At 26.3% G+C, this 25,432-nt stretch overlaps 1 protein-coding gene across 2 annotated transcripts in view; it reads left to right on the top strand.

The window, feature by feature from the left end:
* The window catches only part of LOC111619281 (neuroligin-2-like), a 75,860-nt gene that overhangs the window by 42,085 nt on the left and 8,343 nt on the right, over positions 1-25,432 (top strand). For both annotated transcript variants that reach the window (XM_023360961.1, XM_023360963.1), the window contains exons 5-7: positions 12,531-12,646; positions 13,227-13,714; positions 13,793-14,070. In XM_023360961.1, the coding sequence (XP_023216729.1) occupies positions 12,531-12,646; positions 13,227-13,714; positions 13,793-14,070 (882 nt within the window). The remainder of the gene's footprint in view (positions 1-12,530; positions 12,647-13,226; positions 13,715-13,792; positions 14,071-25,432) is intronic.

Raw genomic sequence — 25,432 nt, 5'->3', positions numbered from 1 at the left:
TTACAGTAGAGCGTCGATTTTCCGAAAGTCAATCATCCGAAAGAATTCCAGTCGGCAAATTTAAATTTTTGCCAGTGCTGTGGCGCTTCAATCTTTGTCTATGTCTTGGGCTACTCAAATATTTTACGTTTTTGATACTAAATTAACATCTGAAGTATAATTTTTTATTGTTTTTATATTTTTCAATATATTTATTTTGTTTGTACACAATAAAAAATAATTTTTAACGATATAATAGTCTTTGTTAGGCTTAACATCAACGAAAATTCAACGCGAAGCGACACGCAACGGATAAAAATTTTAACATCAGATACGTTAAACTATTTTTTCGTACATAAATCGGTTATCCGAAATGTCAGTTATACGAACAACCCCATTCCCCAATTGATTCGGAAAATCGACGCTCTACTATAATAGTATTTATTAAATCTTACCAGTCAACATAGAATTTTTAATAATAGAGTTAAAGCATTGATTTTTATTATTATGTAAATATTATATTAAGTATATAACGTATATTATTATTAACAAAAAATAGAAATAATTTTTAATTATAGATTACAACATATATATTTATAATAATTATTATTTATTAATTTCTATTTTACTTTTCCTATTGTTATATATAACAGAAGGAAAGTATCGCAATCGGTCAAAAAATGACCCCTGAAAATTTTTACATTTTTGGATTCAGGGGACTTCGAAACATCGAGAACTGCAAAAAATATTCGGGGATTTTTCTGTACGTATAAATGTTAGTGTGTTGGTGTGGAGGACACAATTTTCTTCCCCCAATTTGAAGCTTAATAACTTCTGTACTTTTTGTCGAAAATTTCTGAAAATTTTCAAATAAGTTTGTTTATTAGGGGTATTAATGCTATTAAATTTTGGCTGTTAAAGGTCGAGGAGGTGCGGAGATAAAGGGGTGCCGTGTGTCGTATAACTAATAGGGTCGGATAATTTAATGACGATTTTACTCGTTATTAACATTTACAATTTTCTTGAAAACCCATCCTTACCTTCAAAATTAAACGTTTTACCATTTTATAATAATTAAAAATATAAAAAGATTTTTAATAAAATAACATAACAGAAGATGGCGCCATACACGCAGTTTTAAATGTTGTCTGGAAAGTTAAGCAACTTGTTTCTGCATTTTTTTTATTAATGATTTATGTAATTTTAAATATCATAAATCATTTATAAATGTGATAAAATTTGTATTATTTATAAATTTATAATTATTTACAAATTAATGATTTATTACAAATTTAAAGAATGTGATTCGAAGTAAAAATATAGCCTAAAGTATTATTTATATTTTTTATAAAAAGAATTATTATAATAATAATTTTTACAATATTTAATTAAATCTTTAAAAATTTAATATAAACTTTAGAATAAAACTTTGATTTACAGAAGCTTATAAACGTTTGAAGTTCAGAGTTATAGTTCTCCAATATATCTTCTATTTTCCTTATTTTGTCGACGTAAAAGACCAATTCAAGCAACTAAACATTGGAGAAAAAAAGGAAAAAAATTCGATCCAAAGATATTACCTGAAAATATTTTCTAATGTCTTTCTATATCTGCTTTGACAATCAGAATTAAAATATTACATAAAACTGAAAACCTGTTTTTGGAAATTTTTCAACTAGTTTCATTAATAATTCAAGTAAAAAAAACGAATGTTTTAATATTTGATTGTTTATGAATATTCATTTCTATTGTAATTATTCATTCATTTTTATTTAGATTCATTCAAAATTAATTTTCAAAGATTCAAATTCTTGGATATTTAAAAATTCGCGATATTTTCTTTTTAAAATAATAGTTTCAATAATTATTCTTATTATTTCTTTTAAAAATTTGTGTCGGCATGGATTTACAATGATGTTTATTGGAGCAAATAGAAATGCGTGTAATATATGTAAATTTTGCCTTTATCCTTAATATTATGTAGATATTATTCTATTTACAAATATACACTATATAAATACAAAATTGTCTATAGTTTAAAAGTCTAAATAAAATGCTTTCATCACCGTTTTCATTAGAAAATAATAACTAAATTCGAATCAATAAAAATAACAATATTACAATTTGTTTTTCAAAAGTTTGCATAAAATAATTTTAACAATTTTATTTCACTGTAATAAAAATATTTAGAAATATGTATATACATTAAATTTAAAATTATAACGTTAAAATCTTTATATATAAAGCGTTTCAAATATCAGCAACAACTTATAAACTTTTGAACTAGAACGTTTTAGGGATTAAACTCCCCCTGTTAACAATGCAAACTAAAGTTAATTATAGTTAAAGTTTTTTAAAATTTAAAATTAAATTAAAGTTTCAATTTAAAAGTTTGCGACGTGTTGACGAAGGTTTAAAAGTTACTGTTAAGATTCAAATGTGGAACTTATTGTTTTTGTTTTTTTTTTATTTAAAAAAGATTTTTCGATAATTGAAGATACGCGTAACCAATGTTAATATTATGGATATTAATTTATGTTTTTTTATTTTTCAAATAAAACTTTCTCTTTATTTTTAATATTTAACATTAATTTAAATTCCTTCTCAATTTGGAACATGATTTTCTGGTATCACACCTATATAATAGAATTTTAAGACGTCTTTTTAAACCATATTGATTTAAGTTTTTACATTTAAATTTGATTATTTTTCCTTCAAATTTTTAAAGTATTTAAAAGCATATTAACACAATAATATTTTTAAAAAATAAACACACGCGTGACAAATTTAATCGACGATGACGAAAGCGTTTTCATTCACGACAGGTGTTTTCTCGTTGGCAATCCTTTTGATACGTTGTTTAACGTTCATTGCTCTTTTAAACCAATGAAAACTGTAAAAAGAAAGAATTAAATTTATTCTATTAATCCATTTTATTTTTATAATTTCCATTAATAAAAAAAAGTATAAAACGAAACGAATGAAAATATTAATGTAAATAAATTGATGTTATAGTTTAATCTTGACTTTCCAGTCTTTCTATTGTCAGAGCAAAAAAAGTCCAGCTGCAGATTTTTTTTTGTCTTTACGTTGGACATGCTAGAAAATGTTTGCTGTTGAAAACGTGTCTAGTTTAGAACTGTGTGCATCACGCAGTGTTGTTCGCTTCTCTAAACATCTTATTCCACACGAATTCTTTCGTGTTAACGTGAAAACATATGTTCACTGTTCATATGATTCTTAAGGTTAAAAATGAATAAATAAAGATTTTTATAGGTGTTTATTTCATTACTGAGTTTATTTAACAATCTGTTCAGCTTATGTTATGCAAGGCTTCATATTATCCGAATTTTTTGTTATTCGGCTTAACGCAGTTGCTGTTTACGCCGAATATTCCAAACAATATTATAGTTTTAACATAAAAATTTTGTATAATTTCTATTAACATGTTTGATGTAAAATATAATAAAGCATTAATATATAAAATTAAGACTATGCTGCGATTATTATTTCAACTTTCTTAAATTTTTCCTTTTTTTTTAAAGTATTGATACATTCATTCTCAGAATTAGGGGAGATCGGGGCAACTTCGGCATGCGGGGCAAGTTTGTCAAGCGCTTTTTTAAAAAAACAAATTTAAAAAAAACTTTGATTATAGGTTAGGCAGTTGAGTTTCATTGGTGGCTTGTTGAGTGTAGTGTTTTTATTGTTCTCCAACAAGCGTAGTTGAATTATCAAGCAAATTTTCATTTTCGTTCAATTCCATATAATATTTTTTTTCCATTTATATTGAATTGGCAGGTTTTGTTATAATTCCATGATAACGAAAGTTACTTTTCCTGTTAGAAGGATGTAACTTCAACTTATTCACGTGGCCTGATCGTGGCTTGGCATTCTGTTCTCAGGGTTGTACTTAATGTTTCGAAATCATGACTAGCGGGGTAAGATCGGCAACATAAAGCCACATTAGAAGCAAAGGATAAAAATCAAACAGATGATAAATGAAAACATGTTTGCATTTGTTATTCATGTATATATGTCTTTGAACTTGCATTTCGTTGTAATAATATTAAATGGGTGTTGGATTTGTATTTCTTTGTTTTAATAGTGAATTCCAACTTATACATTGTTAATAACATAATTTTATATACGTGCCTATCTTGCCCCATTACTGTTGCCCCTATACCAGGGGCAACTTTAATAAAAATAATTAAAATAATTACAACTTTACAAAAAAAGAGAAGTTGCCGATCTTGCCCCTATACCCGAGGCAACTTCGTCAATTTCTCTCTTCTTGTAAAGTTGTAATTATTTTAATTATTTTTATTTCGAAACTGATTTTAACCAGATGTATAGTAAGGTAACATTCCAATAGACAATATGCAAAAGGTTTTTTTCAGTTTACAGCAGTATTTATTACACAAAATTTAAGTAAAGCTTAACATGCCGATCCTTCCCCGATCTCCCCTAATAATTTAGTAATCATTCTTAAATTACAAAAACAAACTGAAGAATTTGACATGTTATAGTGTTTGGTTTTAATATGTTGCAGCTTAGAATATTTTATAAATGTAATGATTGCTATACTCATTGCCATGGAATCGACAGAAAATTTACCGGTGGGAAGCTTAGAGACAAATAATTACATCAATAAATTTTTATTTAATTTTTTGGGGTTCTTTTCCACAAATACAGTATTGCATCAATACATAAAGAGTGACAGAGCGTCCCACGGTCGCTGAGCGTCCCACGGTCCACATTACATATCTCAATCACTCTTACGATTAGCCTATAATTTGTGGAAGTTTTTACTCAATCCCAGAGGACAATTGCTCCGTTTCCTCTCTCTGCGGACTCTTATGTTCAATGCGAATTTAGATTATGTGAGGTTCTATACAAGTCCGTATCTGCTAAACCCCTTTAATATAAAATTATGTAATGTAAAGCTCGGATTGTATCGTACAAGACCTAGTTAATGTTGGCTTCTTACTAATTATCAATACATTGTATCTTGATAATTAATATACATTCATGTATTTATGTCTATTTGAGATGCTCTGAAAGCGCGAGACCTTTGGCAATAGTCTATGTTGCTTATATTTAAAAACGACACTGATTACACGGGATGGTCCAAAAGTCAGTTATCCACGTAAAGGATAACTGACATTTATGTATTATTCAAAGACTGTTTATCCAAAAGTTTTACATATTTTTTTTAAAATGAAAGTCGCAGAGAAGAGGGATTGTACTGATAGAAATAGTTTATTTTATCTAAACTAAAGGAGTACCGGGGACGAAAAACACTAGAGTCAGTTTTCTAAGATAAAGTTTTAGTTTCTAAAGTGGTCTATAATCTTTAAAATTGTTCGTATCAGACAATATAAAAGTTGGATTAAAATCTTCTGACTTAATGATCAAAGTAAGAGCTTTAAACTAAAATCTGCTCCTATGGCAAGCAGAGTTTTTCATTATTAACTACAATAAAATGTGTTCAACATACTCAGCAGAGTAAACAATGTTTATTAGAAAATTTTTAATTAAATAAATTTTAATAGGGATTCTTCCTGTTTCGATTCGGATAATATAACCAGGATCAGAACGACTCACCTTAAATAAAGATTTAATGAACTGTAGTTGAATAAACTCTAATTTGTCCTAAAGATTAAGTGCCCAAATACGAGAAGAGACAATTAGAAGACGGCATTAAACAATCAGAAAATTATTTTCAAATTGTTTAGTTTTAGTCTGAAAAATAAAAATAATGAGTTTTTATTTATTTGTAAAGCTTGCTTCGTAATTTTCTTTAGATGAGGATTAAAAATTATTCCCAGTTACGTTAATGAATGCAAATACCTTACATTCCTTAGTAATTTCTAATTGATAGTTTTCTAAAACCATTTGTCCAATTTACGTAGTTTTCTACCACTTTGAAAGTCAACTACTGTATTTTAGATTTGGAAGCGTTGTTTTTAAACTTTTTCCTATAAAAATTATTGTTTTATACAATGTCATATTATTATTTTAAATTATATTAATTTTGTACTTTCAGATAGTCTATACTATTTAATTTTAAGTAGTCATTATTAATAAACATAAGTGAATCGATTAAATAAAAGTATTTTAAAAGTAATATAATGTATGAATTTATTTTTTATAATTTTTGGCAGATAATTGTATTGTATTAATATTTAATGGATTTTTTTCAATCATTTTTTACATGTAAGCAAATCATTTTAAATGATTAAATTGACCTGATCAATTTTTTCACATTTTAATCTTCCAAATAATATATTGTAAATTTTAATTATTTTATTTTTAAAATTAATATAGTTTATGATTTACTCTATAATTTAATTACTTGTTAGTAATTAAAAACGTTAACACGAGAGATCTTATAGTTAGTTATTGAAGATTTAAAGAGAGAAGTAATAAATACAATTTTTATAATGGAACAAATGTTTGTGTATTTTTTGAAAGTTTATTATAATTAACAATGTAATTAGACTTAATTAACTTTATATTATCATTAAAAATGGAAGAAAAAAAACCTTTAGCATGATTAAGAATCTCATTTTAAATAACACTGATTTAAAACGAATAAATAACTAAAATAAACCTGAAATAATGAATAAAACAAAAGAGAATATTTCAATATTTTGACTAAAATTTTAGAATTTAGTTATGATTAATACGTTAAAGATGAAATTTTAAAAATGATTGAATAATTTATAAAAATTTTCATATATTTTCTAAGATCCGACCAAGATCAGACCTGGAATCTCTGATTAGAAAAGTATTCAGATTTACTGTATCGATACTTGCGATAAAAATCTTTCAAATATTGATTGAATAATCAATGTATCATTTACCATATTTAACCTGTGCTGTTTCAGGAATATTATATTAATATATATCTATATTTTTTCTACATATTTTTAGAAATATTTTCTTTCATTTAATGAAATTATTTAACATTACAATTATCAGTTTTGTGTGTCCTGTATTTTAATAAAATACATAAATGAATAAATGACTATTATGGATTAAATTCAAGATTTTATGAAAAAATATTTCTTGCTTTGAATTTTGATTTTTTATAATGTATTTTTATATCCAATATAAATAATTAAAATCTTATGATTAAAGTTTTATATTTTATATGCATATAACAACTAATATTCTTATTGCTTTTTTCCATAATAAGTTAGTATACATTATTGAATAAGCTAAATTAAATAGTTTTAGATGAATTTTTAAAAGAAGCAAATATAAAAATACTTTTGTTAACTATATATTAACTTAAATAATTTAGACTACTTTAAAAATTTATATTATTAAATTTATTTGATGTTTAAAATTACATTAAATTAATTATAAATTTATTCAAATTTAAATAGATTTTGCTCACTTAATTTTAATGAAGCTCAATCTAGAAATGACGTATTTTAAATGTTTATAGCGTTGAATAAAATATACAAATAAAAATATTTAATGAAATTAACACGTTAAATAATAATAATAATAATAGAAAAACATAGTACTAAGGGTAATTATTTGTACAGTGTGACTCGATATTCACTCTTCGTTGAGACGTAAAACATTAATATTATTTTTTAGTTTACGTATCAGTTATTGTTTAATAATAAACAATTAATATACATATGTATATGTGTATTGTTTATTATATATACATGTGTGTGTGTGTGTATTCCTACATATGAAAATGTTGAATTTTATAAATTCAGTATTTTCATATATAGGGATTTGCATAAATTATTGCGACTGTAAATTATTGAGGCTATTATACATTAAAAATATAATTTTATCAAATATAGAAGGGCCAATATTTAATTAACCATCTCGGTAAAATCTCGGTTAACTAACATTTGAGACTTCCTATATAACAATAAAAAATAAATAACACGTAAAATCCGATTTTAATTAATCAATTGATATTTCTGTTAATATTTTATGGTTTTAAAGTTTTACTTTCGATATTTCTTCATTCATTAATTTTTATTTTTCGGCTATTATACAGAAGAAACGTATGACGATCCGGAAAAAATTACTCCCCTTACAGATTTTTACATTTTTGAGCTCAGGACACCTTGAAACATCGAGAAATGCAAAAAATTCGGGGGATAATTGCTGTATGTATGCATAGATGTTAGTATGTGTGAAACGATTTTGTTCACCCTGTTTGAAGCTTAATAACTCCTGTGCTTTTTGTCGAAAATTTCTGAAATTTTGCAGGAAGGGGATTGATGCTGTTAAATTTTGGTTACTAAAACTCGAGGGAGTGGGGTGATAATAGGGGTCGTGTGTATCTTCGGTAGAGTCGGATGTAAAGACGATTTTACTCGTTATTAGCATTTACAATTGTTTTTTTATTCTTTATAAAACCCACCCCTACCTTCAAAATTAAACTTTTTGCTATTTTATAATGGTTAAAAATAGAAAACTTCTTTTTACTAACATATCATAACAGTTCGGCAACACGTAGTTTTAAATATTACCGGGAAAGTTAAGCAACTCCTTGCTGGATTTTTTCATTTTGTTAATCGTGCTTCCTAGCTATTTAAAGCACGTTTTAATATTGTTTAATCATAAGTTAATTACTTTGTAAATGTTGTATCTCTGACTCATACTTTTATTATTGCACTTATTTTTACTATTATTTTAATAAAATGTTACATTTAAAAACAAACAAGTTTTATAGGTCATTTAAATATTAAACCATCTTAATACATAGAATAATATTATTTCTGAAAATTATTGACACGTTAATAAACTGTAATTAAAATAGACGAAAGAAAATATATAAAACAAGTTTTTTCGATCCTTAAAATTTATTCTCTGTTGTTATGAACACAGAAACTACACTTACAACATAATTTAATGTTTACATTTAAGAATTATTAATAAGGCTGAAAAATATTTTCTATATCATAAATTAAAACGAGAAATCTTGTTACATTTAAGCTTTATAATATTAGTTGAAATAATAGTTTAATATGTTAATCTTTATGACTGTATGTTTAATTAAAATAAGCTACCAAATACTCTGTTTATAAACTCAAAAGGATTTTTTATTTAAGAAACTGCCCGTTTTAAGCAACTTAAGGCATTAAGCATTCTTGTGAAAGTTTTTACTGTTATTATCTGAGTTAGTTTCATAATTAAGAATATTTATTACACATAGATATACTCATACACATTTATATTATTTATAATGACACTTACAAAAAATTTTAAAAATAAATGAGTAAATTACTCTCAAACATAATTAACTTGTCTTTTCTTTCTTCATTAATTCTTTTGTATTATATTTAGTTACGTAATTATCTAAATAAAATAAGTCATTACATCTTTATTAACTACATTACATTGATAAATATTTAAATTTTATTAAAGAAATTGCGTAGGAATATCGTTATTTTATTAAAGTATAATAATTCAAATTAATATTTATCATTTTAAATTACCTTAATTTTTCTGCTTTCAGTTTTTTTTAATTACTTTTTTTTAAAGTTAATCAAATAATAAAACTAAGGAAATTTTTGAATAGCTGTTTAAGCTTGAAAATGCGAATGACATCGCCTTAATTACAAGCAGATTTTTAAAAAAATTAAAACCTGGAATAGCATCTAACATATACACTTTAGCACTGAAGAAGACGTAAGAAAAAAGAAACATATTTTTTCTTTCAGATAATTTGAAATAAATGATGTACATTCTTCAAGGGGGAAAAAACTCTTGATATAACTTGCTATTTTTGTTCAATTATAATACCAAAATGGTTTGCATTAGCAAGTATGAAATTCATGACGGTATCCCGAGCAGAAAATATATATATATTTTTTTTAAGTACACATTAATCAAAATCAAAATTGATATATATTTATCCAGTATCAACTTACACTGATTATGATATTGATCCATAAATAATTTTTCGTTTTAATAAAATTAAAAACGTGCTAAAATTTATATTAATATTTAAAAGAAAAACANTTTCATTTTCATTTCTTTTTCCTCTATCAGATTCAATAAAACTAAACTAGTGGAGCATAACTTCAATAATATTCTTTAATCATTAAATTTTCGATAAAATTGCAATTTTTAATAATTTGTGTTTAAAAGATTATTTTTTAAAACCAATTTTAAGTTGTTTTAAAAAAAATGACAATTCTCAAAACAATATTGACAGTTTGAGGTTTATTTTATGATTATTAACCACATAAATGGCAAAATAATTGTTATAGTTTGATAAAATTTATAATATTTTATTGAATTATTAAAATAAAATTGCCAATGTGTTAAATCTAATAATGTTCTTTTAGTATTGTTCTATATATATATAAGTTAAATACATGTAGTATATTAATGGGCAACATTATTTTTCTACTTTATTTATTTATTTAATTATTGTACATTTATCACCATTATATTATTAGACGAAATGATTATTTTCGCAATGAATAACGACAAAAATCATTATTTTTGATAACGATATCTAATATAAAATCTGGTAATAGAATTATTAGTAAATATATTTAATCTAGCAGTAATATTATTCCATTTATTTTTGCCTGGAATTATTATTAAACGGTTGTATTAATCGATAATCGTCGTTTGTGCTACAATTTTTGCAGCAAAAGTATCATTAACGTCTATAATAGAAGCAATTTACATTCTAGTCTGGGGGATTTAAGTCTAAATTATGATAATTTCGGAACAGTTTGTTTTATTACCGCAAACGCACGTTGTCTATATCGTAATTGTCACTGCATTGGTTTCATTACGTAAACAAAACTTTCGGTAATCGATCTCATTAAATTTCCTAATTTGTTAGTCAGAATATAAAGTAAATTTCATAAAAATTTTTTCTCTTATTTTTATCAATTTTAACGAGAAATAGGACGGGCTAATTTATTCTATAATATTCAGTAGCTAATGATTGTACAATGTTATTTTGTGTATATAATTAATCAAGATAACAAATGCTACTTAATGACTTTCTCTTTTCCCATATCCAGTTATAGGTAATGAATATTCTAAAATAACTATCAAAGTGTCTTAGCGCGAGATTTAATGCAGTTGCTGCGTTATAAAGCAATAAAATTCAACGTTAATTGCTTTCTATTGTTTTATAGTTTCGTTAGATTATAGGTGTTAATAATTTAAAGTGATGCTAATGTATGAGAAGGAAGGTAAATAAAGTTTACCCGCTGTTAAAAAATGTTCTACTCATTATAATTTCAGACTTTGTTTGAACTAAAAATATACTGGAATATGGAAGTTTTAATATTTCATTTCTGTTGTCTGATCACGTTTCCTTTTTCCGGAATTATGTATGACATGCATCAATAGTACTATAATAACTCTTCCAATATTTTGTAATAAATAAGTGAATAATTTATTTTTAATCACACAGCAATAAAAATGGAGTATACAGAGTAAATCATTTTTATATGTTATTATTAAATAGAATAGAAGGTATGTTATANACAATAAAAGAAAGTTATACGCCTATAATAATAATAATTTCATATAAGTAAAAAAAGTTTACTTTAGATTAATTTATCTGAAATTGTCTTTCAGATAGTACAAAATAAACATTGCTGTTAAACATATTGCATCTTGCTTACATAACTTTATATTTGTTATGATACAATTTATTGTAACAGTTATCTGATATTGAAATATTAATATAAAATTTTTGTTATTTTGATAAAACATTATATTTTCTTATAATCAATAAAGAATGTATGAATTTTTAAAAAATATTCCATTGTTTTCATGAATACTTCATTGTATAAAAATTGTGGATAATAATTTAAAAGTAGATATAGCTTATTTGAATATAGGAATTTAAATATATTAAATTTAATCATGAAAATTGAATAAGCTTATTTACTATAGATTGTATATCTACTCTAAATTTAATTATCCTCATCCAATGAAATAAAATAATTAATAATATGATAATATTTAACGTAAGAGAAAATATTTGACAATATTATTTTCATATTCTCTTTGTGTGATTTTAACATAATTAACATTACTTATTTAATCTGCACTTTAAATTCTGTTGAAAATATTTCAGTTAAGTACATTGTGTAACTTCAATTTTCATATAAACTTGAAATTTTTAAATTTTTGTAATACAGTAATTTAATAAAAATTTAGAAACAATAAAATTTATAAACGAAACGTCAAAATCCAATTAATATGCTAATTTATATTTTTGAGAATAATTTAAATATTTTTATCTTGAAACAATACAATCAATTTTAGTTACATTTGTTTCAGTTAAGTAATATTTATAAACGAGTACATCCTTCAATACAAATACAGTAATTTACGAATGAAACCAGAAACTCTGTCTTCTTTTGCTTCCTCCATAAATTCTCTTTCTTTTTTTTCCTTTTCATTTACTTAACAATTTAATGAGTTTAAACTCGAGTGTCATTAATTAGTTCAATTTAATTATATTTAATCAACAACGAATACTTATTCGGTATATAATTTTTACTCTTTTAATCTTGCAGTGACCCAAACATTCACGCACACGAGATTGATTCGACTTCTGAAAGAGGAAGAGGGAGATTCGAGCGCTTCATGTGGCCCAGATATGAAGATGTACATCAAAAATATTTAATGATAGGTAAAATTCTATTTCATTTTATTGTTTTTCTTACAAAGAAAAAAAATTTCCTTGTTATACTACATTTATTATTCAGGGAAAAATGTATTTTACTTAATAAGATAAAAATATGACGCTACATTTGAAAATCATTTATTTTTTGTGTTTGGAATGATATATATTATTAAGTTCAATACTTTATTCTATTTCTTCTTTTCACTTGTAATCTATTTCATCTCGATTCGATTCTCTCTAATCTTCGAGTAGAAATTTTCTTTCTTTTAATTCTCTTCGTCATTCAATTTTTTATTGTGTATTTTCTTTGTCAATTCTATTTCATTTTAAAATACTAACAATTAGATTTTATTTTCCATTAACATTTTAATAAAATAAATCCCTATCATATAGAAATTTTGTTGTAGTAAGTACTAAAAATTCAGAAGTTAATATATATGTTTTATTTCCTAATAATTCTTTGTAAATTTATTATTTTTTATTAATAATCATATTTTCATATTTATTGTGTTGCTTAAATTTATAATTTATCTATGAATGCGAATAATGTTCAAAATAATTATAAATTCATTAACAATTTGAACAGGTATGAAACCTAAGGTTAGAGATCATTATCATGCACATCGTCTCTCGTTATGGTTGCAATTAATACCGAAGCTGCACCAAGCAGGAAGCACAGTTACTTCACTACAGCATCACCGGTTGCAAGATCACGATAACCTTCTCACTTACGATGGTCACGTACGTGAAGTTCGCTATCCTCCGCCTCCCTCACCAACTTCTACCATATCTCAAATACCCGGAATATCCATAGCTACTCCGAAAGGTGGCGGAAATGAAAGCAGTATTTCAGATACTCCTCCACCTACTTCGGATCATCCCACAGCTCAGGTTCCGAATACTTCGGAGTCTATGGCTGTGGTGATGCAATATGGTCGTTACTCTACGGCTCTAAGCGTAACTATAGCCGTCGGATGCTCACTTTTAATCTTAAATGTTCTCATATTTGCTGGCGTTTATTATCAGAGAGATAAAAATAGGTTGGAAGCAAAATTACAGAAGCGAAATTATAAGGTTTGAAGTTATAAAAATAACTCGTATCATAATGTAATTAATTCATATAGTAAAAACGAATTTAATTTAATTTATTAGGTTCATAAGCCAAATGAAGGCGAACAAAACATTCCAGGCATTGCACCAAACAAAACTTCTATAAGGGCTCCACCTCCTTCTCCTGCTGGTCAGTCTCAAATCTATCCTGCAACTCAACCTATACAGGCTGAATCAATTAATAATGTTCCGCCCAAAGTTCCACCGAAGCCAACTTTATCACCACCACAGAGTTCGGTGCCTGAAACTCAACCTCTATTGCCATGTGGGGCTGTAAGGACCCCTCTAGTAAGAGCTGTCAACCAACAAGAAATGAGAGTGTAAGCAAACTTTTATTAAATTTTCTCTTTCTTTAAGTGCAATTATTGATTATTTATAATATAAAGTAGGCCACATTATATAATGCCAGCAGAAAAAAATTAATATTTTAGTTCTATAAAAATGACGGAAAATATAAAAATTTATCTTGAAAAATGTATTTATTTATAATAAATATATAATGTTTATTTTTTAAATCCACTTTAATGTAGAAATTTTGCTGAAAAGAAATAGTTTCTATATAAAATTATTATTATTATTATTACTTTTCAAATCGTTCAAAAGGCAATTCTGTAACGCCATCTGGAGTTTATATCTTGTACTAACAAACTATTATAGTTTTATTTTTTTCAAAATTCTAAAATTAATTTTAGGATATTTTTAAGTCTTTTAAGTCACTTTAAACTTAATTTTCATTACTACTTGTCTCAGTTGGTAGCTATCAAAATTTTTTTTTCTAGTGTTTTTCTTTTAATAATATTAAAAGCTTTTATTAACTTTATAAAAGAATTTTAAGCTATATATTATTAATTATATTAAAATTGAAAATTATAATGAAGATATTATCATAAAAATTTAATTATGAGATAAATTGATATCAAAAATGTCACCTTACATTAATAATGAATATCTAATATGAAAGCTAATTTAAAATAATTTTTATTTCTTTCCTAAACTTTTAAGTCATTTAATGTTTCTCTAGATAAATTTCTGGAGAAGAAAAGAAACTTATCTGATTTGGCAGGAAATTTAGAACTTCTTAAAAGATCTAATCTATAATTGTTATAGAGGTTTCTCTTTAAAGAAATCACTGTCGTAATCTCTAAATTACTTTTATTGTTCTTTATTGCCAGTATTTGCCGTCCATTCTAAGAAATGTGTTACTGAAACGGCGTCATTATTAACTAATTGATGAAGTAAATGAAAGTAAACTGTTTTAAATTTAAATAACTGAATTCGCGATTCATTAGTTTAATTTAAAACAATGTTTTTCAATAGTTGTAAGTGTATGATTTCCTTGTATAATATAGAAACGTTATAATATTACTGACTCCGTTATATTGATTCAAAAACACTGTTGAAGGTTAATAATTTTTACCTTGTCGATATAAATTTATTACACCGGTATATCAAATTTATAAAAAAATATTAATATATTACACTGCAATAAATACTAAAGTATAATTTTTAATCGGTCTTGATCGTATTTTATCAATATTCTTTTATATATCTCTTCAAGAAGAAGAAGAAGTAGTAGTAGTAGTAGTAGTAGTAGTAGTAGTAGTAGTAGTAGTAGTAAGACAGGTATCACTCTTTGGTACGACCTGTGTTATGGAAAAAGGGGGAAGATGGGGTGGGGGTGAGAAAGGAGAGGGGATGAAAAGAAAAGGGTTAGGATTCATGGAAGTAAGAGTGTGATCAGTAATGCTTGTCATATAACCCGGTTACTACAGTGCTCAAGCCAAAATATCTGAATATAAAATATTAATGTTACAGCGAAACCCAGATATACAATATTAATATATATATCTAAAACGTTTTGAAGAGTAAAAATTGTGATTTTTGATGTTAAAATAATCTGTGTACTTTCCTCATTAAAACACTATTCAGCAGACTACTTAGTATTAGAGATTTGCTACCTAAGGCACAAATCTAACATAATAAGGTTAACAAAGAGAACCATAGCAATCCAATAAAAGCCGATTTTCCTGAAAGCTTTGATCAGATAACCTCTACTATTCACGCTTGGAGAATATCATAATTAGAAGCCTTCTGAATTATATATTTTAATGATAGGTAAAATTCTATTTCATTTTATTGTTTTTCTTACAAAGAAAAAAAATTTCCTTGTTATACTACATTTATTATTCAGGGAAAAATGTATTTTACTTAATAAGATNTTTCTTTTATCTCTTTTAGAGGAATATAACGCGCTTTACTTATCAAAGCTTCTCAATGAAAATTAATGGAAAAATTTTCCATTTCATACATATATTGATGCTTTCAGTGTTTTAATCAAATTAATTACTAAATTTTTAATATCAATATGTCATAAACTTAAATTAAGCGAAAATCATTACTGCAAATAAAATTAAGCAAGTTCTTAAAATATTTTAATGCTTAATTAGATAAATTTTGACAGATGCTATTTCTAAGAGAAGTATATAAGATATTTGTATTATATATTCATATTTAACTAATATAAATATAATTAATAAAAATAAGAAAAATAATATATTAATTAATTATAGTTTCCTTATAAAATATGTTTAAACTAAATTAAACAGTTAAGTGTATATATAATTTTTAATTAAAAGAAATAATATACAATAATTAAAGCTTGGAAAACTGTATTAAAAGTCTTAATTTGAATCAAGGTTTATGAAATGATTAAATTATCCTACTAGATGACATTTAGGTTACACAGCATATAACATGATCGATGCTTTCAGACAACATTAATTAAATATCTTCAATTATTATATGGTTTATTGTTTTGTACAAATATCTTAAATGTATTTTTAAATTTTTATCTTGTAAATAATTAAAAAGATTATAATAAATTTTATATTTAACTTAATATATTTACATTTATAACTAATCAAAATATTATGCAATAGAATTTTCATTTCGTACTCTTGTTATCGTTAGAAAATAGAATTTTTATTGTTCTAATGTTAAATTAAATATTATTAAAAATTATTAATATGAATAATTTTAAGTTTGAAGTTGCTACTTTCTAATATAAACAAATATGCTTTTAATAGTGTTTACATTAATATATTTGTTTACTCTTAAAACTTTTAAGCAGTAAATATAGAAATCTATTATTAAAGTAAAAGCTTGATAGAAAACTTTCATAAAATTAATAAATAATGTTATTTTTTAACTCTTATTTTGAACCTTCGATCCTTCTATATTTAAAATAATTTTTATCAATAGTATTTCAATACGAAGTGACTTTTAAGAATTTCAAACAAAAATACATATTAAAATACTTAATATCGTTACTTCAACATTAATATATTTCTTCAAATGATCCACTTAAACTAAAAATATAGTCAATATACAGTAGTTATATATGTGTGTGGCCTGCTAGCCTATACAATACAGTGGGTGATCGGTTAACGAACAGTTCGGACTGCGAACAAACACTTTCGAGAAAGATTTTTATGTTCGGATAACGAACAACTGACTGAAAAAACACAAGAATCGACGTTACGTTTAAGATTTGTAAAATTATATTTTTAATGACATCTATGAATGGTTTATGGAACGAGACTTTCACAGTTATATACATAACCTTTTTTCACTAGTTAATTTCTGTTCTCTGAATTTTTGTAAGTGCTTTTCTGAATATTTTTTTTATTAAAAAATTAATAATATTATGGAGCCTAAAAAGAGTGGAGTGTCAAGAACTGTGTTCACTATAGAAACTAAGCAAGAGATAATCAAAAACCTTAGAATATTTTCAGAATTTTTATGTGTTTAAGAATAAATCATTATGATTTATTTTCAAACACATATAAATCCTGATTTACTTCAGATATTTATGTTTGGAATTTTTTTGCTAATACGTGTAAAATTTTTATCATTTAAAGTTTTTGACTAGATTAATTTGGATAAATGTCTAAAAAGTGAAAGCTTGGTTTTATTATTTTATTATAAGCCTAAGTTAAGTTTAAATTAAAAATTTTAATTAAACTTATTATTAAAATCATTCGAGTCTTTAACCGAATTATTCCAAATAAATAAGAAATATTTTTTTATTTCAAAAAGTATAATAATAACTCTAAATGAATTTTTATTATTTTTAATAATCTCGTATCTCTCAACAATTTCCATTCTCTCCAAATGAACAAATCTTTTGAGATACCCTTAAGTTTTTTTTTTACACTATGTTTGTCTGTTCTCTTTTGATGTTGGCAAACTCACTACAGATCTCATTTAATATATTAATGTGAAGTAATAAGCTCATATATTTTAAAATATTAAAATTTTTTTTATAATAATTTCTTTTTCTTCTAGTTGATTGTGTAAATTCTAATTTGCATCGATTTTTACTTAGTAATAGCTTTATCTATAAAGTTACTTTAAGAAGATTTTTAAAAAAATTAGTGTAATTATAAATATTTTCATTATTTTACTTTTTAAAATAAACAAATTTATGAGTACAATTTTCATTGACATTAAAGAAATGCAATGTTTAATGATACTGAAAACACGATAATGGCTAAGTTCCATTAAACTTTGTTTTTTCTTTTTTGTTCTTATTTCCTACGAAATGGCTTTTAAATATTACATTTTCTAAAACTTTCTCAAAATTTTCTCTCTCTTAAATGGATTAATAAGTGTAAGTGTCATAAATTAAATTTAATTCTTTAAAAATGTATTTTTTTTTAGTACAGTAATCATTCTTTCATAAACAACTTTAAGTAAAGCCAAAATATCATTGAGTGTAAATAGAATTTTTAAAATTTTCTTCAATATTTTAAAGGATAATCTTAATATTATATAATAAACTATATAATTTAAGAATCCAGTGATTCATAATGTGTATTATTTATTATTTCGACTGATCAAAATGAAAAATTATTATATAGTGACAAAAATTAAATTGTAGAGAAAATATTATTTTATTAAACATTAACTTATAATTAACTCTAATTTTGTTCTTAATTTTTGCTATGAAAGTCGTAGTTTGTGCATTATTAAATGCACATAAAATATTATTTGAAAGTTTTCCTCCTGAATGAATCATAAACAAGTTAATCTGCTACATTCTTATATATTGATTTATGGATAAATCCAATTTTTTTAATTATAAACAATATATGGAATATTTTATATCTTTAATTCCACGATAAAGAAATTACTTTATCTAAAATATTATTTTTATGCTTTATATTTTGATTTAATTAAATATCTAGGATATGAAATCATTTATATAATAAATGCATTAACATTTTTGTGTTTTTATATTGTTTTCAATTTAATTTTTATTTTAGAATTACTATAAATTTTATTTTATAAAATCTTGGATAAAACTTTTTCAATTACCAAGCGTGTGACACAAAATAAATATACAGTAATATAATCTTCGTATAGTTTACGAAATGTATTTCGAATATACTCTTCCTCGGTCACTAAAAATGACTTATATTAAATCCATGTTACTTGCATTAAAAACTTTTGACCTTTAAATCTCGATACTCCTAGAATGCGGGAAGAATCTCTTGCTGATGACATTCTGATATAATAAGGAGAAGTTTTGTAGTGGTAAAATTTTTTATTTAAAAGCCAGTTTTTTTAATAATACAGTAAAGTCTTGTTTATGTTTGTTTATATAATACTGTTTAATTATAATTGCTAGAAATATGCAAATAAATATATTTTATCTTAAGTATTCATATTAAATGCTGTAATAAATTCCATTAATGGATAAACGAATGGAATTTATTTAAGTCTTGGACATTAGAAGGCCCTTTACCACATTTTGCTAAAAATAACTATTTGGCTACCCAAGTCATATTCTTTAATTGATCCAGTACAGTTAACTTTAACTGTAAAAGAAAGACCCATTTGAGAGCTAACTTATTCTGAGTTATATCATGTATTAAAGTTTTATCTTTTATATTAATTTATTTTTAAAAAATAATTTTAAAATAAAACTAAATATATTCTGACCAGAAAATATTGTAATGTCACAAACATAATAAAATTATAAGTTTTGTACAGCGTACAGTATAACGTACAGATCTGAGAAAGTACTGAAAACAAAGATAGGAAGCCATTACAGTAGAACCTCGAAAACTCGGCTCTCGATAACCCGGCACTCCGGATAACTCGGCCACACCCTGGCAGGGCAAAAAAATCCTTAGTTAATTAATTTTCATGATAAAGACAGCTTTATGCCTCATAAAGTATTTTTCTGAGGTCTGTCTTATCAGGTAAATTACTGTACAGTGTATTCATTAATTTTCATTTTCATGTAGTAAAGGCTCTATGCCTTCATAAAGTGCGTACTGTACTTTTCCTTTGTTTAAGGGTATTTGGGCAATTTATTCTCCAGCAAACAATACATACAAGTACAGTACACTATTTTCTGAGGAAACACGCATACTTATCCTTTTTTAACCCCATTCCCGATAACCCGGCATTTTCACAAACTCGGCCACCCTTCGGTCCACATTAGGCCGAGTTTTCGAGGTTCTACTGTATCCTGAATTCATGGTGACTCTGGATTTTACTATAGCGTTAATGTTGACGCTAATATATTACTGGTTCCAACACCAACGTAAGTGCTCCACCATACTGAGATTACCAATTTGGATGAATTTTAATCCTAACATATACATATATACAGAATTATCACAATGAATCAGCAACATAGATTAGATTACTATGTAATTTAATCAAAGGTGTATCTTGCTTAATAGTAATATAATGATAAGTTTTTAATGAATAGATCTGTTTAAGGTGAATATATAACTATACTCTGAATAATGTTAATTAACACAACGAAATTCATTAAAATCATAATGAATTGTTGACACAAAATAATTCTTTCTTCACTTTTGACGCTTTAATTTTTCTATAGAAAAATATTCTGAAAGGAAAAATGTCTAATATATATTAGAAATTTCTCGTTTAGAATTGCAAGCAATCATTTCTTTAACTTTTTTGTATATCATAAAATTTTTAACCAATATTTTTTGAAATAATCCGCAAATCGAGCACTTTGTTACTTTTAAAAGCCATGTGTTTAGCTATAAACACATGCAATTTAAATACAAGTATAGTAATACGGAACGTCTAATTACACATTTATAATTATTATTCGAAACTTCCAACAGATCCATGGTTATATTAAAAATGGCATGTAATTGTTTCAGCTTTAAAATTTTACATTTCACAATTGAAACTAATGGTTAGTACAAAGTATAAACGAAATAATTTACCTATAATTAAAGTGTTTCTTAGTTTTAAATAAATATGGAAAGTATCACTACATCTTCGACTTCTTCAATTTAAAATGCAAGCAACAAAGAAAATAAAATGTGATAAATTCAATGTTACTGATAATACAATAAAATATTTTTTAATCTGTTTCTTTGAAATATTATTTCGTAAATAAATTCTTAAATTAGTGTTTGTAACATTGTAAAGTGAAGTTTTCTTTAACTTTAAATTTTCATGATTAAAAAGTGATATCATTCTTATTTACATTCAAGAAAAAATTAGTTTATTTAAATATATACATATAAATAAAAGAGAAAAATGTTTGAAGGAATATGGCAGATGATTAAGGAAGTAAATGAAATTCAACATCTATTGATATGGTAAATTTCTAATCTTTCTAATGAAAAGTTGAGCGAATGAAAATTTTAATGCCAAACTTTTTGCATAATCCTCATCAGAAATCTTTATTTTTAATTAATGAGAATAAGTTCGAGAGAAAAAACAATTTTTTTACCATCTCTCCCATTGTGATGTGCAAGGTTTAAACGAAAAAGAAAATAAAATCAAAAATAATACAAGATAAAACAATAACATTTAAGAAAATAAATGAAGTTGCGAATAGTGAAATCTTTTACAATAATTTTTATTAATAACAAATTTCTTACATGAGATTCTCAACATGTACAGGTTACAAGTACATTTTCCAGGCATGGAGCCGTTGTTGAAAAGTATTAACAGCTTGTAAAGTTATTAGAATGATCGATATCATTTATTAATAACTCGGTGTAAATAAAACTTTTATGGATCTTGTGTTCTGAGTAATTGTGGTATTGTTTCTCAAATCACGTAAACCGTGAAACTTTCATTGGTATCGAACTATTAATAAACCATGCGCATCATCTTCACTGAAACTTTAATAACCATTAATACATTTATTCAATTGATCTGTATATTTCACTTAAATTAAAAAAACATGTCACGAAAATAGAATAAATCTCTTTTTAATGCAAATCTATAGAAATTTGCATTTGATCGAAATAATAAATTTTGAGATAAAAACCTCTGAAAATATCTAAATGCACAGCTTACTTCAAAAAGGTTTTTACTTAAAAAGCCTTATACTGTTTTTTTTTCTCTTGTAATCATACATTGGGAATTTCCATTATTACATTTATCTCATACGTTCATTTTCCGAAGTAGGGGGTATTTCATTGGAGTAATTTCATACTTTCTTTAACAGTTTTGTGAATATTTCAAAATTATTTCTTTTACGATAAAGTGAAAACTTTTTAAACGAACTGCATTGACGATCGATAGCAAAGGAATCAGTTTTCCGCTCTTAAGATACAAGTTCGATTCCAGGTTGGACGGCTCAAGAGTTCTCATGGGCTGTGTCGTAGTTCGCAATATTTTATTTACGCCTTGGCAATGATTATTTGTAGTCCTTCTTCCAAAGACCTGTAACCATCTGGCAACGTTATCTCTCCACACAAATCAGAAAGCTGGAAATATGAGCCCGTTTCTTCGGAAGCCAGCAGGGCACAGGAGGAAACACGAAGGAGACGGAAAACAGATATGGGAGAATGAGTTACTAGGGCGGGGAGAGGGAGAAAAGAAAAACGAAGATATACACTTGGTTTTAGGGATGAATGGAGAGCAAATCATGAAGGCATTGGCATTTGGGACATCTTCTAATCTTGGGCATTCTAGATATTAAAATGGATGCGGGCGATTAAGTTGTCAGTCAGCTATACCGCTCTGGAAGACCCCGTGTCGAATCCGGGGTCTCCCAGATTCGATCAGGATTATTAAAGAAGAAAGTTCGGATTATCCCATGTTTACACTGACGGCTTCAAAATGAGTAAAGATGTTGGAGCTGCATTCGTATTTTACTCTAATTTAGGTCAAGAGCTTAAACAAGCATGCTTCAGTTCCTCAGGTAGAAACATTAACTATTTATATGAGCTTGATCCAAATTAGGTGTAGACAGGACAAAAGATACTTTGTATACTGCCGCATATGTGCATTAAACTTATGCACTTCATACATCACATTCTCAGGCACTTAAATAATAACGTTAAAGTAGATTTTAAATGGGTCCCGAGTCATTCGGGGGGTCCTCGGAAACGAGATCGTGACGTCTTGCCAAATCGGCTACTAAGTCTACAGTCACTAGCAATTTCAGTTATATTCCTACTTCTTACATTGGTATGCACATAAAAAAGAACAATTACCATTCTCTGGCAAGAGAGCTGAGACAACGACACTATCGGCAGGCTCACCTACACTTTTATCCCTAGGGTTGACAGAATTACTATTCTTCGACACTTTTCCACTAGCTTTACCTTCATTTAGCTTCTTACAGGCAACGGCAACTAAAGAAATAGCTGCATAGGTTTAACCTTGGGGATAGCCCGCACTGTGAGTGTGAGATGCATCAGAAATGAAGGCCAATTCACTTAATTTTCCATTGCGATAGGAACACTAACTTAGGAATAGCTTAATGATAGCGGAAATTTTGGAGGAATACAACTGCCTATGCACACTACAAAAACTCATCCAGAAAAGTACAATGTACAATCACTTACTTTCATTCATATCCCACAGCAAAGTTTTTGTGATCTTTCTTCCCCATGGCACACATAACACAGCTTTCCCGTTCACTTTGTATAGTTCCCGTTAAGGTTAATTGCACTGCTAGTTCTTTTGTGTTGTGTCTCTTGTTTTTTCTAGACCTTCGGGTTTTGTTTTGTCTATCTTCTATTGCTCTTCATATTGTCTTTTGTCTTCTTATATAGTGAGAAAAAAGAAATTGACGTATTGCTCATAGTTTTTTGTCCTTGCATGCTCTACTCTTCTGAGTTGTTGTCTTTCCTTAGTAGTAAGTTAATTTTAATTTAGTACTACTGGTTTTAAGTTAGTTAAGTTAGATTTAAGTTATCAATATATTCGCTGCTTCTACTGGTTGTTTCAGTTAGGTTATCTTGCTTCTTATAATGCTTGCTAACTTAGTTCTGTATTAATTTTAATATTAGCTCTAAGTCTTATATTTTACTTTCTCTCTATTTTATATGTAGTTGCACTACTTATTGGTGTATGCTACAACTCAGGTTTTCTTTTAAACCCACATCCTTGCAGTCCAAATTTTCACACCAACATTAAATGTAGAAGGAATAGTAACTTTATGTATGCCACTCAGACGGATCATTTCTTTCCCTTCTTTCTATCTCCTCATTTTCTTTCTTCCTTTCCCCTTCTTTCATCGACAAAATGCTCTGTGTACGGCCGTTGTCTGTTGTTACGTATCGTTAAGTATCCGGATACTTCGGGCTTCCTTCACACCTCTTTTCCGGGCTATTGCTGACCAAACCCAAAATAGGCTTGATAAAAAAAAGGTCCTCTTAGTACCCATAGATCCGGAAAAAAAAATTAAGAAACCTAGACGAACTAAAGTATCGTGAACGGTACTGTACATGATCGTGGCGAATCAAGTTTAACAAAGATCACTCCATTCTACACAAAAGGGTGGGCGAAAAAGCTAAAAGCTTCAGTGAAAGTTTGTCTCGAATAAGTATGGCCTTGACCATCACCCCATTGTCCCAATTGCAGATCTGGCCGAACTTATGAGGCATATATTGTAATTGAAATGGCGCCTCTCGGTGCCTACAGAACAGAACGAGCTTAAAACACAAAATGCATATACATAGCTACATTTTTAATATATTAATTTATTTTCCTGAAACAGCTCAATATCCACATTTACTTGATGTTGTTCTTTTGATGTAGTAGGGATACAATTTAGCAGATAGAGATGCATCGCCCCATTTGTGTTGTAACCATTATAATTGAAAAAGATTTCATAAACGATAACACTTAACACATTTGAATTTTCATTATATCTGTGTTGAGATCTGTTGATATTTAAAATATTATAAAAGAGGTAACGGAAATTATTAACATTGTTGTCACTCTTTAATTCACCTAATTTACAATGAATCCTGTCGCATTGTATATTTTGAATAGCATAATATTTATTCTACCTACATCTTTATTACTTGATGAAATGATTAAATAATAACTTTTGAAATTATTTAATTTTATCTTTATTTTGAAGTACTCTCATTTGATATTTATTTGTTATACAGTAGAATCTCGAAAACTCGGCCTAATGTGGACCGAAGGGTGGCCGAGTTTGTGAAAATGCCGGGTTATCGGAAATGGGGTTAAAAAAAATAAGTACGAGTGTTTCCTCAGAAAATACTGTACTGTACTTGTATGTATTGTTTACTTGAGAATATAACAGAGAATAAACTGCCCAAATACCCTTAAACAAAGGAAAAGTACGTCCTTTATGAAGGCATAGAGCCTTTACTACATGAAAATGAAAATTAATGAATACAC

Source organism: Centruroides sculpturatus, unplaced genomic scaffold (genome assembly GCF_000671375.1).
Source record: "Centruroides sculpturatus isolate CEXI.00-Female unplaced genomic scaffold, Cexi_2.0 scaffold46, whole genome shotgun sequence".
Classification (NCBI taxonomy): Eukaryota; Metazoa; Arthropoda; class Arachnida; order Scorpiones; family Buthidae; genus Centruroides; species Centruroides sculpturatus.
Note: the sequence above shows the minus strand (reverse complement) of the source record. Positions and strands in the feature narration are given on the sequence as shown.